Source organism: Peromyscus eremicus, chromosome 1, assembly GCF_949786415.1.
Source record: "Peromyscus eremicus chromosome 1, PerEre_H2_v1, whole genome shotgun sequence".
Lineage (NCBI taxonomy): Eukaryota > Metazoa > Chordata > Mammalia > Rodentia > Cricetidae > Peromyscus > Peromyscus eremicus.
In genome coordinates, this window is record NC_081416.1 from 25,667,015 (window position 1) to 25,685,200 (window position 18,186).

Sequence of the window (18,186 nt, forward strand, 5' to 3'; positions counted from 1 at the left end):
CACATACATATAAAATTAAATATTTATAAAAAAGAATCCAACAAATAATGACAGTTACTTAAACTAGACAGCATACTGGGTAAAGGCAGAAACACATAGAGTAGATACAGCTCCAACCAAGCCCACTAGCTTAAACTAGAGCTGAACTCATGCCAACAGATGACAAGGAAATGAATTATAGTTAAGACAGCCATACCACGGTACTGAAATGTGTCCCAAATCTTGAATTGAAATAACTAGAAGAAAATTAGTGCTTTTTGAAAGGATTCCTTAAAAACAAAAACAAAACATACACACATATATAAATACACACACACACACACAAAAAAAAAACACGGTATAAAAAGGAGTACATTAACTGTCTGAAAAACGTGGGGATGTTTTAAAAACATACTACCTGAAGCAACACAAGTTTATCACATCCTGCCACCTATACAATGACAAACTTAAACATAAATTTGAAAGGAAAATTTTTTTTTTCTATTTTAGACAAGAATCAAATTAAACTCCCCACCGACAGCAAAATAAGTGAACTACACTGTTTACAAATTCTACTTGAGGTCATTAACTCCATGAGACAGTGCGTCTACCTAGCCCAGTAAGTATTTGTACTCTTCCTGGAATAAGCAAAGTGTACGCAGACTTACCGGTCAGTACAGCTTTGGCAGATGGGTCTGCTAAATCCAACGCTGTCCTTCCATCTGTATTTCGAATGGTTGGCTCAGCTCCATGCTGTAAGAGTACTGTAAAAAATAGCAACACTACCTTTCAAAATGGTGATCATGGCAATCTGAGTTAATAAATCAGTTTTTTAATAGTTCTGGTACAGGGACCATGAGATGTCTCATTGGTAAAGGCATTTGCTATGCAAACCTCACAATCCAAGTTCAAATCCTAGAATCCATCTAAAGGTGGAAAAAGAGATACAAGTCCACAGGGTTGTTCTCTGACCTCCACACGTGTCTTGGCAAAAATGTCCTCTACATCACATAGACACATACAATAATAATAATAATAATAACAACAACAAAATAAATTTAAAACAAAAGTCCCAGTACAGAATTCTCAAAATTATTTAAAGACTGTTTGTATACTAATAATATGGTAAATGTTTAAATTTAAGAAAATGTAACATATTCAATTATTTATTACACTAAGAGCACGCTAAGTTTTCTCATTCAATTTAAGTTTTTTTTCTTAGCTATTTTTATCACTGTTGACAGGTGATGAAGGACGATAAGAAGTATGCAGGGGAAAAGGGAAAGCTGGCTTGAAAGCTTTTCTTGTTGCAAAGGAGCACTGTCTATGCTAGAAAGATTCCTCTATTATGAAATGCCTAAAGCTGTGTAGTCCAGGCAAAAAGCTGTAGGATTTAAAACCTATGTGAATACAAGCATGCATTTGTGTGCACTTGCACACACAGAAGGAAAAAAATAAAAAGTTTTTTGAAGAACGGAGAGGTCAAGGCTGATTCAGGCAATTACCGAACAGGGCCTATATAGTTACAACAAGACCCTCAAACCACAACCAGAGTTCTTAATAAGGCCCCTTTCTGTTTTCCCACATTTTTCCAGTACAAAGATGCCAGAAAGTTGAGCTTTGAGACCTGATTCTGGCTGACTGTTCCAGTTAGGTTTTTGTTACTGGGATAAAACCATGACCAACAGAAACTTGGGGAAGAAAGGGTTTATTTGGCTTACAGGTTACACTCTATCATCAAGGGAAGCTGAGGCAGGAACCTAAGGGCAGGAACTGCAGCAGAGACAATGAGGAACACTGCTTACTGTCTTGCTTAGCTACTTTTCTTACACAGCTCAGGCTCACCTGCCTAGGAAGGCACTGCCCACGATGGGCTGAGCCTGCCTACATCAATTAAGAAAATGCCAATGTAAGGAGGCAATCCTCAATTGGGGTGCAGTCTTGCCAGGTGACTCTACTTGGTGTCTAGGTGATAAAACCTAACCAGCATACTAACTTACACCATTATTCTCTAATACTCAATGTTCATTTCCACCATGGCTTTATTTGGTTCTTTTGTTTTGTTTTGATTTTTAGAGACAGGATTTCACTATGTACCCCTGGCTGTCCTGGAACTTGTTCTGTAGACCAGGCTGGCCTTGAACTGAGAGATCCACCTACTTCTGCCTCCTGAGTGCTGGAACTAAAAGCCACCATGCTCGGCTGCCTTTATTTGGTTTGTTGAGCATCTTATCTCTCAAGAGAACACAAGTTTCTAGAGAATGATTTTTTTTTCTCAAAGAATTTTAAGATTTTAAGAAAAGACATTCAATAAAGAATGGTTAGACTGAAGCCTGGAGGAAAAAAAAAAGGTTAGATTAAATCATGAACAGATTTAAATATAAGTTCAGCCTAGTACAAAGACAACATTAACAAATTAGATTCAAAACTAGATTTAGAATAGTTACATTTTCTAGAAAATTCTGAAAAAGAAATACAAGCTTACCAATGCAAACATCAATTTTTCCTTTAATAGCTGCTTCATGAAGAGGAGTATAATTCCAATTATCTCGAGCATTTGGGTCTGCACCATGTTGCAAAAGGAGATTGACGACTTCGGCGTGACCAAAAGAGCATGCATTATGAAGGGGAATAAGACCCCCATCATCACGTGCTTGCACATTTGCACCATTCTGAAGCAGATATTCAACCACATCTTTCCGTCCAAAACCTAGAAAGAAAGCCAATTGCCCACATTTAAATTTACCAAGGAAAACGACAAGCCATGCTAAAATGTTTTAGGATGACAAGCCATGCTAAAATGTTTTAGGATGAAAAAATAACAAGATCAACAATTCAAGAACTGTTGAAAAGATAACCCGAAATATATACAACTAACCTTAATGGTTAAGCTCAAGGTCTCTCCCTCTGCTAAGCAGCCCACACAACCTAAGTGGTTGAGAGCCTTAGCTGCTGCTGCTACTAAGTTCAGAGATGATTGGGGTGGGGAGGCGCAGGGCAAAGGCTAAAACCCCAAATGATTCCAACTATATGATGGCATTTCCAATTGTAAATACCAAATTCTGCATATTTAGTGTGCATACATTTTCAGACACTCCATGTATGTAACCTAAGTATGTAAATGAGTACCTAATAAAGAAGTGGCAGACTTAAAAGTCTTATAGAATCCCTTTCTGCTCCAGTGGGGGACCATGAGGAAACAACAAAATAAGACCAGCTTACAGCTTGTACTTGCTTACATGATGACAGAGGTGAAATATACATCTTTATTTTGCTATTTGCACAACACAAACAACTTCTTTCTAGGTAGGCGTCCTTCTTTATTTAGGTGCCAGTCTGCTCAGGCATCACCAAACCAAGTGAAGCAAAAAGGTCTGGTGTCTTAGCTAGCGTTTTTATTGCTGTAAAGAGATGCCACAACCATCGCAACTCTTATAAAGGAAAGCATATAATTGAGGTGGCAGCTTACAGTTTCAGAGATTTAGTCCATTATCAACATGGAGGGGAGCATGGAAGTGTGCAGGCAGACATGGTGCTGGTACATCTTCACTTGCAGGCAAGAGGGAGTGACCTGAGACATTGGGTGGTTATCTTGAGCATATATGCGACCTCAAAGCTCCCCTTCACAGGGACACACTTCCTCCAACAAGACCATACCTACTTCAACAAAGCCACACCTCCTGGTAGTGCCACTCCCTGAGATTATGGGGACCAATTACATTCAAACTATCACATCTGGTAATGATTTTTCTGGTTTACAGAATAATTTAGTACCAATGAAATATTATCTCCTATCATTCTTATACTATTAATACTCAATACCTTTAAAAATTAACTGTGAATGAAAGGATATGGGGCATATGTTAAAGCAGGTGATGGAGATACCTGTGTGTGTGATGAGACAGGGAAAAACCTCAACTCCTCAGTCTTCTGAAGTTTCTCCATAATATTCTTAGAATCATTAAGTCTGAATGTAATCTGATGTAGATCAAAAGAATGGAATGGTCTTTCCAGGTGGATAGGAAACTGACTGCGAATGAACAAACAGCACTGAGGAAGTCAGCTGGGTTTTTGGGGCAGGTGGGGGGGTTCAGTATCTTTTGGTGAGGAAGATGAGTAGTGTGTGTGTGTGTGTGTGTGTGTGTGTGTGTGTATGCACATGTACCATGCATGGAGGTCAAGACACTGGATGTCACTCCCTTCTTTATTTCCCCAAAGCAAGGGCCTGTCCCTGACCCCAGAGCTAAGCAAAGCTAGTGACCAGCCGGCCTCCTCTGCTCCCCCACAGCACTGAGATTATCAGGGCAAGCACAACTAAGCCTGCTTGTTTGTTTTTCTTTTTAAATGTTGAGTGCTGGCATCTAAACTTTGGTTCTTAAATGTGCACAGCAAGTGTTTCTACCACTGAGTATCTCCCTAGCCTGCCCTATCCCTTTGGTTTTTATAGCCCATGCTACCTACCCATGAATTTGCTATGTAACCAAGTATGACCTTAAACTTTTGATCCTCCTGCTCCTCCCAAGTGCGCCACCATGTCCTGTTGTGTGGTGCTGGGAATCAAACCCAGAGCTTTTCGATGCTAGGTGAACACTCTACCAACAGCTTTTTCTTTGTAGCTAGATTCTCTCTCTCAACAAGGACACAACTTGAGGAAAACACACTGCAGTGCAAGAAGAAACCATGTATCTGCTTTTAGAGATAAAAGAACAAATCCTTTATGACAGCTAGGATACATAATACTTAAATAATCAGAGGGCAGTTTGGAAAGATCTACATGACTCACAAGGCAGTGTTTGGACTCTGTCCTACAGACTTGTATTTTTCAGACAGCGGATTTCAATTAAATCCTTTTTATGATCCAATAAATTTATGCCATGGTTATTGTCAAATACCCAATGCTGGCACATAGCTGACACTCAGAGTTGCCTTTCTCTCTTTCACAAAGACTCAAAAGAAAATACTCTTGTGTCTTTGAGCCACCGGAGAAAGTCTGAACAATACTAGTATAGCACATCAACAGCCCTAAGTTTTGTTTAGGAAGATCACTTTGGTGGTATGTAGATAAATGGAAGGACTACAGAGACAGGAGATAGCTAAGTCAAGATCTGACATGGTTACTGTTCCAATTCCTGTGACATGTGCTGAGTGCACACGGTAAGGCAGACTTAGTTGTTAAGCCAGGTTACATTCACATACTGAGGCTTTCCTTCCGTTTCTATTCCCAGCCTCTCACACATTCCTTTTTGATTATTGCTTTTTGCACACATTTCTACTCATATCCCTACCAATATTTTTGAAAGGTGCTATTTGCATATTCCTTTTTTAAATTAAAATCTAGTGATACCCTAGAAATTAATTTCTATTTGTAAACACTTTCTTTATTGGAATATCAAAATTTAACTAGTTCCATCTGATCTAGACAGCTGAGTGATTTCTCAATCTTTTTACTACTGCACATGACACTATAAATAACTAAAGAGAGAAAGAAAAGAAAATGATAGTCTCCCGTGACTAACACAGTAAGCAGATTCTCAAATGAGATACAGAATAAAACAGGGTTTGTGAGTGTGCTGGCTAGCTTTTTGCCAATGTGACACAAGCTAGAATCATCTGAAAGGAGGAAACTTCAATTGAGAAACTGCCTCCCCAAGATCTGGCTGTAGGCACCTGTAGGACATTTTCTTCGTGATTGATGAGGGCCCAGGCCATTGTATGTAGTGCCACACCCCTGAGCTGCAGTGCTATAACGAAGCAGCACAATTCTTCATGGCCTATGCCTCAGTTCTGCCTCCAGGTTCCTGCCTTGACTTCCTTCAGTGATGAACAGTGATGTGGAAGGGTAAACAAAATAAACCCTTTCCCTCCCAAGCTGCTTTTGGTCATGGTATTTTGTTTTGTTTAGACAGGATTGTTCTGTGTAGCTTTGGAGCCTGTCCTGGAACTCACTCTGTCGCCCAGGCTGGCCTCGAACTCACAGAGATCCTCCTGTCTCTGCCTCCCGAGTGCTGGGATTAAAGGCATGCGCCACCACTGCCCAGCAGTCATGGTGGTTTTTTTGTTTGTTTGTTTTTGGACAGGGTTTCTCTGTGTAACAAGTCATGGTGTTTTATCCCAGTAGAAGTGCTCATGGGACAAATGCCCAGTAAGTAGTAGGTTCGTTCTGTGGATCCTAAACTCCGGAAATTGGTCCAAGCTGGAGACCGTCATTTTGGAGTTCTGGCCATAAAGTCGGGCATGAATATTAATGAAGCTAACTAGAGAACACTGATGTTTTGTTATATGGCGGGAAGTGTACCTACAATCTTTCTCAAGATCTTGGCTCTTCCTGTACTCCATCAACACACTCCTTTCTTCGTCTCATGGAAAGTCTTCTTCCTGAACTCACATTCTCAGCTCTGCTCCCGCATAACCCAATCTGTAGGGTTCACCCCCTTTTCTTTTCTCAAATTCAGCCAGCTGCTGCTTCTTTCTCACAGTTCCTTTGGACAAGGGCACTTACAATGGCCACATTCCCAAATCCAAAGGATTTGACTAGACACGCCAGCAATATTCAACAGCTCACTAGTCTTTCCTGCTTGAAATCCTTTCTCCAAAGAGTTTAAGGAGTCATGATCCAGGTCTTATTCCTATCCCATTCATTCATTTAACAAATGATAAGAAAATATCAACTATGTGCCAGATACTTTTCTGGTGTATATGACAAATCAGTAAACAAACTAAATCTCTGCCTTAAAAAAAAAAATTTATGTGTTGTGTGTGTGTGTGTGTGTGTGTACATAGGGGCCCTTGGAAATTGGAAGAGGGCTTTGGACCTCCTGAATTGTAGTTATAGATGGTTGTGAGTCACCTATGGGTGCTGGTAATGAACCCAGGTCCTCTGCAAGAGAATCAAGTGCTCTTAACTTCAAAACCTTTTCTCTGGCTCACCAAATTTCTGCATTTGAGGAACTTCTTTTTTTATTGGTATGTGGGAAGACCATAAACATAAAAAAATAAGTATGTTAAGAGGCAATGAAAAAAAAGAGCAGGCTGAGGAGTGCTTAAAGCACATGTGGGAGAAGACTGCAAAACTGGATATGGTGGTCTCTGTAGCTACCACTAACATACTGACAAAGACCCGACTTACTGGCCAACAGTGGGTACAACAGTGAAAAAGGAGTGACAGAACAGGAAGTAAAGCAGCAGGAAGGACGGATAAAGACGCCAGGTCAAACCTGAAGACTACCAAGTTCGCCTTTAAAAAAAAAATGTATATATATATACACACACACCATGGAAAATGGGAGTCACTGCAGGGTTTTGAGCTGGTAAGTTACAAGATATGTCTTATACTAATCTGGCTGCTGTGTTAGGGGCTAAGTAGGGTAAAAAGATGAGAGACTATGATGACTTGTATCATAACCCGAGAGTACTGCTCAGAATGATGGGTGGCACATTCTGGATACTCTGGGGTAGAAAGAGGCAGCATAACTTCCTGATGGGTTAGATGTGGGGTGAGAATAAGGTAAGGTGGTGAGAAAGAGCGAAAGTGGGTGGGACTGAGAGGAGTCATGCAGGACACTGAGGTTTGGCCTGAGTAACAGAGGGTCATCAATGGAGATGAGGGAAAGCTGTGTGACACTGACAAAGAGCTGAACTTCTGGGGGCTGGAAAGATGGCTCAGCAAGTTAGAGCACTGACTGCGACCGTCCCACAGAAAAACCCTGTCTCAAAACCCAAAACAAAACAGAGCACTTACTGCTCTTTCCAGAGGACCTGGGTTCAATTCCCAGCACCCTCATGGTGGTTTACAAGCATGCACAACTCCAGCTCCATGGAACCTGACACCCTGTGCAGGCAGGCACTAGGTGCATGTGTGCCATGTATTACACAGACACACAAGTAGCCGAAACACCCATACAAATGAAGATAAAATAATAACAAGGAGTTGTTCTTTTGGACAAATCATTATCTCCCAGGGGCTTGTCTCCTCTCCCTAATATCTAAATACTGGGATTCTGTATGACTCAAGTTTCCTATCCTATTTTTAGATGATTGTATCTATCCCTATGGCCATAAATATCACCTAGATACATAGCCTTCAAGCTGGAATCTCCAGTCTAAACTTGTCACCTAAGTTCTAGAATGTTTCATCTTGATCCTTCAAAGGTATCTATCTCTAGCTCAACATGTCCTCAGCTTTTCCATACTTCCACCGACACTGCCCTATTTCAATCACCCCAACCTCTGGCCTTCAACCGTTTCTTTTTCAGAAGTGGCCTTCTCATTTCTACTTTCAACAGTCTTTATGGCAGCACACATCAGAACAGAGCTGTTCTTTATAGTTTTTCTTCTTTATCTATTTTCTAATACTATGATATAACAATCCAGCAAATATCAACAAACTGTTAGACACTACATACTGTGAAGGACACTTAGGATGCTGGTTAGGTTTTTATCAACTCGACACAACCTAGAGTTATGGGGGAATCAATTGAGAAAGAGCTTCCATCAGACTGGCCTCCAGAGTCTATAGGGCATTTTCTTGATTGGTGATTGATGTGGGAGGCCACCCCTGGGCAGGTGGTCCTGGGTTGTATAAAAAAGCTAGCTGAAGGAGCTGTGTAGAGCAAGCTCGTACACCATTCCTCCACAGCTTCTGTTTTAGTTCCTGTCCTCACGTCCCTTCTCGAGCAACTGTGATGGAGAAGCGTAAGCCAAATCAACTCTCTTCTCCCAAAGTTGCTTTTGGTCATGGTATTTTATCACAACAACAGGAAGCAAACTAGAATCCTGGGGAAATAATCAACAAAGAGGTGCATGACTCTTTCACGTCATACCTCAGTTCTGGGTCACGTGTCAATCGTCTCTGTCCTTGGGAGGTTAAGGCAGAAGGATTACAAATATGAAGGTACCCTGTGCTTAGTGACTCTGCAAACACTCCCCCATAAAACACAACCGCCCACAAAAACAAAACAAACCAACAAAACAACAAATAACTCCATCATATGACATTACTGTTTAAAACAATTCACCTGCTTCCCATGGGTACTCGGACTAACAGTCAAATACTCTATAGTGAATCATGAAGAATCTTGGATGAACACTGCCCTTTGGCACTGTTTCATGCCCTCTTCCCTCTCCTAACTGTGATCCAGCTTCCTTTGAGTTTGTCAAGTATGTTGGGGATTTAGTAAATGCTGTCTGTCCACTCAGAAAGCTCTTCTTTTGAATGAACAACCCTCATTTATTGTTGTCCATTTAAAAGTCACCACCCAAACAAGGCCACCTCTGACCATCCTCCATTGTGCCCATCTGTTATCACCTAACACTGGTTGGCTGTCTTCTTTACTAAGATGAAAGTCCTGTAAGAGCAGGGATTGTGTCTTTGCTGTTCACAGCAGGGTTTTGGCACTTACTAATACATGGTTTACTAACCTAGTCTGTATCATCTATCTTTCTCTGTATACAGTGTCTCAGTAAGCATCTGGCTAGCTTCAAATTCAAGACCCTCCTACCTCAGCTTCCTAGGGCTGAGATTACCAACATGTATGTACCACCAAACCCAGCTCCTGGATGCTAATTCCACAAGAATTGAGAGCTGTGAATGTCTTAGTTCATCATTATTTTCCTGGAGTCCTTCAGAGGATGAGGTGTTTAATAGTTTGTTAATTTTGCTTAATTAATATACCAGGGTATGAGAAAGGAAGCTAAGAATGAAAACTAGAAATGGTACTGAGAGCCAAAAAGGAAAGTTTGAAGGAGACAGTGATTTTACTGCTTTTCGGTCTGACTCTGTTACCACTGCCTTGGCTTTAGGGATGCTGTCTTCTCCTACTGTCCCTCTCTCATCCATTCAGTACTCATCTGGAGGAAATGCTTTGAGAAAAGGCTTCCTAAATTGGAGAGTAAAAGAAAAGAATGAGAATGAGGAAAAATTAGTTAAGTATTGCTCTTCACTGTAAAGTCATTTAATACACCACCTTTAGAAGAAGGATCCCTATTTCTTCACTGGTAACAATCATTGATAAAGATGGGGACATAAAGGCCAATTCTCACTAAAAGAAGAACTTAGTGAGTATAACAAGAGCTAAAGGAGGATGTATTGTTGCTACTGTTACAGGAAATAGTGTCAACTGGGAAGATACCTGTTCCAAAGCGCTGGTGACCTAGCTGAAGGTCAAGTTGTAACTACCTGGCAAAATCCCACTGAGAAGAGGGCTGCTTGAAGCCAGAATTAAAGGGACACCGAGTACAGTTTTACCTGAGGAGACACAGTTAGAATAAGTGGAGTGAGTGAGTAGATCTACATAGCTAACATTATTCCACAACACTGATGTCTTCTATGTCAATGATAGATTTCTATCAACATGATTCCCTAGCTATCACTGTGTTGAAAATCAGTTTGGAGACTGATAGTAGAGATTGGCATGCTTTTTTTTTAAAAAAAGATTTATTTATTTACTATGTATACAGTATTCTATTTGCATGTATGCCTGCACACCAGAAGAGGGCACCAGATCTCATTAGGTGGTTGTGAGCCACCATGTGGGTGCTGGGAATTGAACTCAGGACCTCTAGAAGAGCAGTCAGTGCTCTTAACCTCTGAGCCATCTCTTCAGCCCTGAGATCGGCATGCTTTTAAAGACACATGGAAAAACTATAATACATGTAAGTGAAATTTGCTATACTGCTCAAGATCAAGAGCCTGAAAATTCAAACATTTGAAGCCACATTCTAACACTAAAGAAGTGGTCCTCAACTTTCCTAATGCTGCAACCCTTTAATACAGTTCCCCATGTTGTGGTGACCCCCAACCTGCTCCAAGTCAAGGTGGACAAAGCCCTCTTCCTTTTATTCCTTATTCTAGAGAAATTTAAGATGGAGGTTGGCATTGACTCTTAAGATATGTTCATTGCTACTTCATAACTGTACTTTTGCTACTGTTATGAATTGTAATGTAGATATCTGATACGCAACTCCTGTGAAAGGGTCGTCTGACCCTAAATGCAACCCACAGGTTGAGAACCACTGCACTGGCCAGGCAGTGGTGGTGCATGCCTTTAATCCCAGTACTCAGGAGGCAGAGCCAGGCAGATCTCTGTGAGTTTGAGGCTAGCCTGGTCTACAGAGCGAGATCCAGGACAGGAATTAAAACTACACAGAGAAACTGTCTCCAAAAAAAAAAAAAAAAAAAAAAAAAAAAAAAAAAAAACCAAACCAAAAAAAAAAAAAACACCCAAGAGAACCACTGCACTAAAGGTTATTATTTAGATAGCCTCAGAGGTATTTTCAATAAACTTCCCACTGCTGGGAAAACATATCCATCTAAGATGCATCACAGCCAGGCATGGTACCCATACCTCGAACCTCAGTATTTCAGAGGCAAAGGCAGAGGGATCAAGAGTTTAATAAGTCAACCAGGTTACATGTGATCTAGCCTCAAAAAATAAAATAAAATAGACAACAATAAAAAGATGTTTTCCAATTTCTCAAGGAATAATCTCTGATGAAATTCTCATTCTTAGGTTCTCAAGAATGATAAAAAGTACTTCTGATAAGTAGCAATTTCTTGTGGGAAGGGGAATGCTTTACAGCTACCTTCCAATCTGTTCTCACTGGCAAGGTAGAACAAGAGTAGACATATCTTAAGAGTCAATGTCAACCTCCATCTTAAATTTCTTTAGAATAAGGAATAAAAGGAAGAGGGCTTTGTCCACCTTGACTTGGAGCAGGTACACTATGCAGCCAGACTAGAAGCAATGTAGAAAAGACTGTCCTAGGCTGTGAGGCAATAAAACCCTGACTATCTGAATTAAGGGAGCAACCAGAAGAGTACTCCAAGGTAGAAGTTACTGAAGCCAGCTCTCCACTCTAGGTCCAGGAAGAGTCAAGGCAAATGCTATAGCTAAGATCTCACATTACAAGATGGAGTAAATCAAAAGACTGAACTATTGAGCAGACTAATCAATATTGGAGTTTCTGTTGTAAGATTTAATTCCTGAATCAAAACCCCATCTTGAAAATAATAATGTACAATTGTAGTCTCAGGCAAAGAGTGTGGATACACTTAGTGCATCACTCATGATTATAATGTTAGAAATAATATTAAAGGGTCCGGAGAGATGGCTCAGTGGTTAAGAACATGTACTGTTCTTGCAGAAGACCCAAGTTCAATTCCCAGCATCCACATCAGGTAGCTTACCAAATGAGCTTGGAACTCCAGCTCCAGGGAATGTCCCTAACCTCAGGTACATGCACATATACAGACATATATATATATATAATAAAATATATAATAATATAAATATATATAAGATATATATATATAATAAAATATAAAAAAAGAAATGGTATTAAAGGTTTTTGAGATTTGTTTTTTCTGTTTAAGTCCTGGCTGTCCTTGAACTCACTCTGTAGACCAGGCTGGCCTTGAACTCAAGAGATTCGCCTGCCTCTGTCCTCTAATTGCTAGGATTAAAGGCATGCACCACCACACCTGGCTGGTTGAGATTTTTAACAATTTATTTATTTTTATTTTATGTGCACTGGTGTTTTGCCTGCATGTATGTCTGTGTGAGGGTGTCAGGTCCCCTGGAACTGGCAGTTGTGAGCTGCCATGTGAGTGCTGGGAATTGAACCAGGTCCTCTGGAAGAGCAGTTAGTGTTCATAACCACTGAGCTGTCTCTCCAGCCGGTTTTTGAGATTTTTAAGGGTATTGTTTTGGCAAACAATAAAAATGACAGAAGTCATCATATTGTTTGTAGGTGACATGTCAAAAACTTGAATTGAGACAACTGCTATCCTACTTTTCTATACCAAAGAATGAATGACCTGTCAGTCAAACTGCCTACTTTATGCAGAAATCCTGTATGCCTTTCAAAGATGCCAAGCAACCCCATGTTCTGATACTTCCAACTAGATCCACAGGTGAACAGAAATGGCTACTTAACTCCTTGTAACCTTTCTCCTACTATAGCTGAAGCTACACCCTACACCAGCCATATCCACTCACTCTTCCTAAAGACTCTTGCAAATATGTGAACATGGTCCAGTCTTCTTTTGTCTTTAGAAATCCAGTTTTCTATCTATTGCCTGTATGATAAATTCTAGATGCTCTTACTCTACTTTCTTCCTATGGGAAAAAAAATCCCCTCCTAAGCAGTTCATATATTGGATGATTCTAACTGAATCTAACCAGCTCAAAATGGGTACCAGTAACATACTACAAATCAAAACATTGTTACATTTCTTGGATAGAACTATAGATGCACATTTATTTTCAACTTTTCATTCTTCAAGCACAGCATATGTATTGTCTTTCTATCCAACATCTATCTACAAGCCTGGATTTTTAAAATTAATTTATTTTTATTTTATTTGCATTGATATTTTGCCTGCATGTATGTCTATGTGAGGGTGTCAGATCCTGGAGTTACAGACAGTTGTTAGCTGCCATGTGGGTGCTGGGAATTGAACCGGGGTCCTCTGGAAGAGAAGTCAGTGCTCTTAACCACTGAGCCATCTCTCCAGCCCATACATGAATTTCTTAAACCTTAGTCATTTTACATTTTCCTCTACTGACTGACACTTTTCTGCATACTCCAAAAGTATTTCAGGGGGCTGGAATTTTTTTTTTTTTTGAGCTGTGTGCAAGGAAAGACAAAAACATTTTTCATTTTCTGTAGCATTCACACCTCTCATTCCTACTGACAAAGCATGCCTTTCCTGCTCAATTAAACCTCTAAACTTTAATTGGCTATTTTAATTTTTTTAAAAATGAGGTTGCTTCTCCAACCCTATAAAATACAAACATAAGTAACTGCTTGGTCAGGCAATTACCAAGTACCACCACCTATAGACCACAGACCTAGCGTCCAACAGTATGCTTACATAAACAAAAAATGGTAACTCACTACCCACAAAGAAAATGTGGGTGGGCATACTTACTTAAAAATAAATAGGACTGGCCGGGCGGTGGTGGCGCACGCCTTTAATCCCAGCACTCGGGAGGCAGAGCCAGGCGGATCTCTGTGAGTTCGAGGCCAGCCTGGGCTACCAAGTGAGTTCCAGGAAAGGCGCAAAGCTACACAGAGAAACCCTGTCTCGAAAAACCAAAAAAAAAAAATAAATAAATAAAAAAAAAAAAAAATAAATAGGACTGAGTAGCTCAGCAGTAGCAAATGTGTCTAGTAGGGTCAAGGTACTGAGTTCCATACCCAGCCAAGGAAAACAGAATTAATCTAATAATTTGGATTTAAAAAATTTACAAAACCAGTCGGTGGTGGTATCACATGCCTTTAATCCCAGAACTAGGGGGGCAGAGGCAGACAGATCTCTGTGAGTTCAAGGCCAGCTTGGTCTACAAATGGAGTTCCAGGAGAGTCAGGGCTGTTACATAGAGAAACCTTGTTTCAAAAAAACCAACCAACCAATCACCCGAACAACAACAACAACAACAACAACAAAAAAAACCCAAAATTACAAAGCCATCTTTTAAAAACCTCCTTATTTTCTAGGGTTTAAATGCAGGACTTTCAAAACTGTGATTGACTATCATTTCTTTAGTAATCATTTGTATTGTTCTGTGTGTATGGCATATACACGTGTGTGTGCAGGTGTGCCAGGTCAGGCATCTTCATCTATGGCTCTCCAATCTTACTTTCTCAGACAGGGTCTTGCATTGACCCTGGGGCTCACTGACTAAGGGCTGGCCAGTAAGCCCCAAGGATCCTCCTTCTTCCACCTCCTAGAGCTGGGATCATAGGCATGCATCAAAACAATGGGTTGTTGTTGTTTTAATGTGGGTGCTGGGGATCTGAACTCAAGTCCTCATATTTTCAAGGCAAGTACTTTATCCCCTGAGCCACCTCCCTAGCCTCCTTAGAAATTATTTTATGATGTGTTTTTTATATCTTAATTTCTTATTTTTACAACCTGAAACTGTCTATACAGGTGAACCATGAGTGGTGAGTTGGTCCCCATGCTATTTAAATTTCCACTTCAACCTGGACAAACAATATAAAATACATGTAAAAATATGCTTTGACATGTTGGGCCAAGGGCTGGGTATACTCTACCCCACTCGGTGGCAGAACACTTGTTTAGCATGGGCAAGGCCTTAGAGTCCATCCTTGGGGTGGAGGAGGGGTATATTGGGGAAGAACTGAGGATGGGATGGTCTAGGAGCAACAAGGTCACACCATAAACCCACATCTCTAAATACTACTATTTTCAGACATGAACTCACTAATACATCAAATTCTTGATTCTTGAAAGGTGGCAACTAAGATCGTCCTTGGCTATTTTTATCAAGTGAACATAATCTAAGTAACATTACCCCTTTGGATTATGGAGCAGTTGGTTGTGACCGTTTGCCAAATAGGCTGGCTAAATGGTCAAGCAGGACAATTCCAATTCGCCGAAGAAAGGCAACACTCTACCAGAGATCTGGCTCCAGTGCTCTTCTTCCCAGCGCCACAGGCGTTCCCAGTTCGCCCAACTGTGGTTTCCCCAAACTTTCACCTCTTAGAAAGTCTCCCAAAGGGGCACTCAATTAAGGAAACATGATTCATTTGAAAATGGGGGCAGGTCACAGCAAACAGACTACAATTGGTAAAACTGTAAAAGCAATGTCTGCGAACAAGGAAATCTTTTCCATGTTCTTCTGTCCATCATTCCTGCCCCAAAGGAACAACAGTAACTCAAAATGTTTCTTTTTAAAAAGAACTGCTAAACAATCTTGATGCAGACTATAGCAAATGTTACCAAGCCATGAGGACCTTTTTCGATTACCCGAGGTTCACAAGGTTAAAAAGTTAATCTGTCCTTAACATGAGAAGCGTAAAAGGTTTAGTCAATAAGCTGGCCCCATCCCTGGCTATTTTAAATAACTCGACAAACTTTAGCGCTCTGGTATCATAAAGAGAACCCAGTAGTTAAAACTAACTTCAAACTATCTAAAATAAATCTCAGGATGACTCAAAATGAATCTTAAAATCCTAGATCGAAGCTCAAGTGCTTGTCCTATCTTGTCTCTCACTTACTTTCCACCCCAACTTGTGCGTGTGTGTGGCAGAGGCCACCCACACTCAGCCTAAGTAGAGCTCAGGTCTCCCAAACCTGCCTATTTCCGGTTTTAGTCTCTCCAGAAACCTAAACCAATTAACTCTAATGAGTCAATACCCAATAAAACAACTCCTAAATTACATTTTCACCGTTTACGAAGGCCGCTAGAACTTAAGATTGGTAAGAGTTACGGTGGAACTTGCAAAGAAGGGTGAATTGTTGAGCTCATTACTCTTTCAAATCACAAGGTCTGCCGAAGCCTTTCTTGTGTGCCGAAGCCCTTCAGGGTAGCAAGACCGGAAGTCGGTGCAGGTATTGTTGATACAGTAAAACAAAACAAAGCATCTCCCCCCACCCCCAACAGACCACACACACAAACAACAACAAAAAACCCATACCATAACAACAACTTCCCGAGAGCACGCTCACCCCACCCCTAATCACGAGCCCCCGAGAGGGGAGAGCGAGACGGCCACGGTGAGAGCCCCGGGGAAAGGTCGGAGACAGGGCAGGGCTGCGTGGCTTGCGGCCTGCAAGCCCCAGCCTGCAGGTGGGGGCGTGCGGGAGGCGCCGCGGGGCCGGCGTTTACCTGCGGCGAAGTGGAGCGGGGTGGACTTCCTGCCCGCCGTGTCGCGGCTGTTCACCTTCTCGGGCGTCACCAGCCTCTTCACTCGCTCCACGTCCCCGTTGCGGCAAGCCTCGAACAGCTCGCGGGCAGCCGGCTCCACGGCCTCGGCCACCGCGCTCGCGCAGGCCGCGCCCCCGCCGGCGCAGCGGCGGCCGCCAGACATGATCCTGGCCGCCGCCGCCGCCAGCAGCAGCGCCAGCAAAGGCAGCAGGAGCCCCGGCCCCGCGAGCAGGAGGGCGAGGCCCCCCGCAGGAGACGCGCTCAGGGCCCGGGCCGCTTGGCTCCCCGCTGTCACCAGAGCTGGCGCAGTCCCATGGCCGCGCCGCCGCGCGCCCCCTGCTCGACTCCGTGACCCCCGGCTGCCCCACCGCGGCGGAGGCAGCGCGAACCCGCCCGCCGAGCCCTGGAGCGACGCGGCGGCGGAAGCAGCCGAGACCGCTCCTGCCAGCTCGCTCGGGGCCTGGGAGCGCGCGTGACGTGAGCACGCGCGTGCGCAATGGCTGCGCTCCGGCCGGGCCGGCCTGGGCGAGCGGGGCCGCGCGGAGGGGTTTGTGGGAAATGTGCCGCGAGGGCCTTTGGTTGCGGGAAGAGAAGGAAGGGGCTTCGACCCACCGCCATCTTTACGGAGGCTCTGCTGAAAACGGGAGGGCTTGCCGCTTTTTCTTTTTCTGAAAGCATAGACCTCCCAAGATGAGTTTCATTGCTCGTGTACTGGAAATGAACCCTGGCAAGTTTTGTTCCGGGCATGCATTTTCTTTTGGAAGTTTCAGTGTGGAAAATTTCTGTATTTTTGTTTCCATACCTTCCCCTGGGAGATTCCTGCTCTCTCCTCCCTCCCTCGCCCGTTTTCTTTACAGTGTTTCTTCACTTAACCTTCCACATCTGCTTTTGTTTTTCTTAATAAGCCTCTTCTCAGAGATGGACCCGTTGCTCTTATTGAGAAGTTTGGATGAACGGCCCTAAATCAAGAAAGCGATGAAAGTTAATCTCAATTCTAAAGCAACACTTGCGGGCGGGGGTGGCTCTGATTAGCTACATTTCCCATAGTAAATTATTAGCTCAGTGCTGACTAGAGAATCTATATATAAATCAGTATTGTTACCGGATGTGGCCGAGGTCCCGGTACACCGAGCATGCACATCAAGAAAGTTTTCTGAAGTTCTTTTTTTTTCTCCCCGTGATCAAAGAATACAAGCGCACAATTTATTTTTGTGTTTAAGGTAGTAGTAACGTCTTTGGGTATGATCTTGTTTCAGGAACCCGAAAGAAAGATATATATAGATTTTGCTTTCATAAAAGTGCTGGCCTTTGTCATGCTGACAAGCATTTCCCCCTGTGAATTGACTTAACCTGTTTTTCAGGAAATCCAGTTTTTGTTTGGGAGTGTTGACTCACTGCTGTGGGAGAAAAGCAGGGTACACTTTTTTGAGCATTTTAGTAAATGAGAGCATTGTTATATATGTTTATCCTATAATGTTTTTAGGCTATTTAGTGTAAATTTAAATTGATGCATATTAATAAAATGAACATT

At 42.1% G+C, this 18,186-nt stretch overlaps 1 protein-coding gene across 1 annotated transcript in view; it reads right to left on the reverse strand.

Moving 5' to 3' along the window:
* The window catches only part of Tnks2 (tankyrase 2), a 67,914-nt gene extending 50,641 nt beyond the window's left edge, over window positions 1–17,273 (reverse strand). The window contains 4 exon segments of the mRNA XM_059253755.1: window positions 648–743; window positions 2,465–2,689; window positions 16,617–16,974; window positions 16,977–17,273. Coding sequence (XP_059109738.1) covers window positions 648–743; window positions 2,465–2,689; window positions 16,617–16,974; window positions 16,977–17,273 — 976 coding nt within the window.
* Window positions 17,274–18,186: the final 913 nt, after the last annotated feature.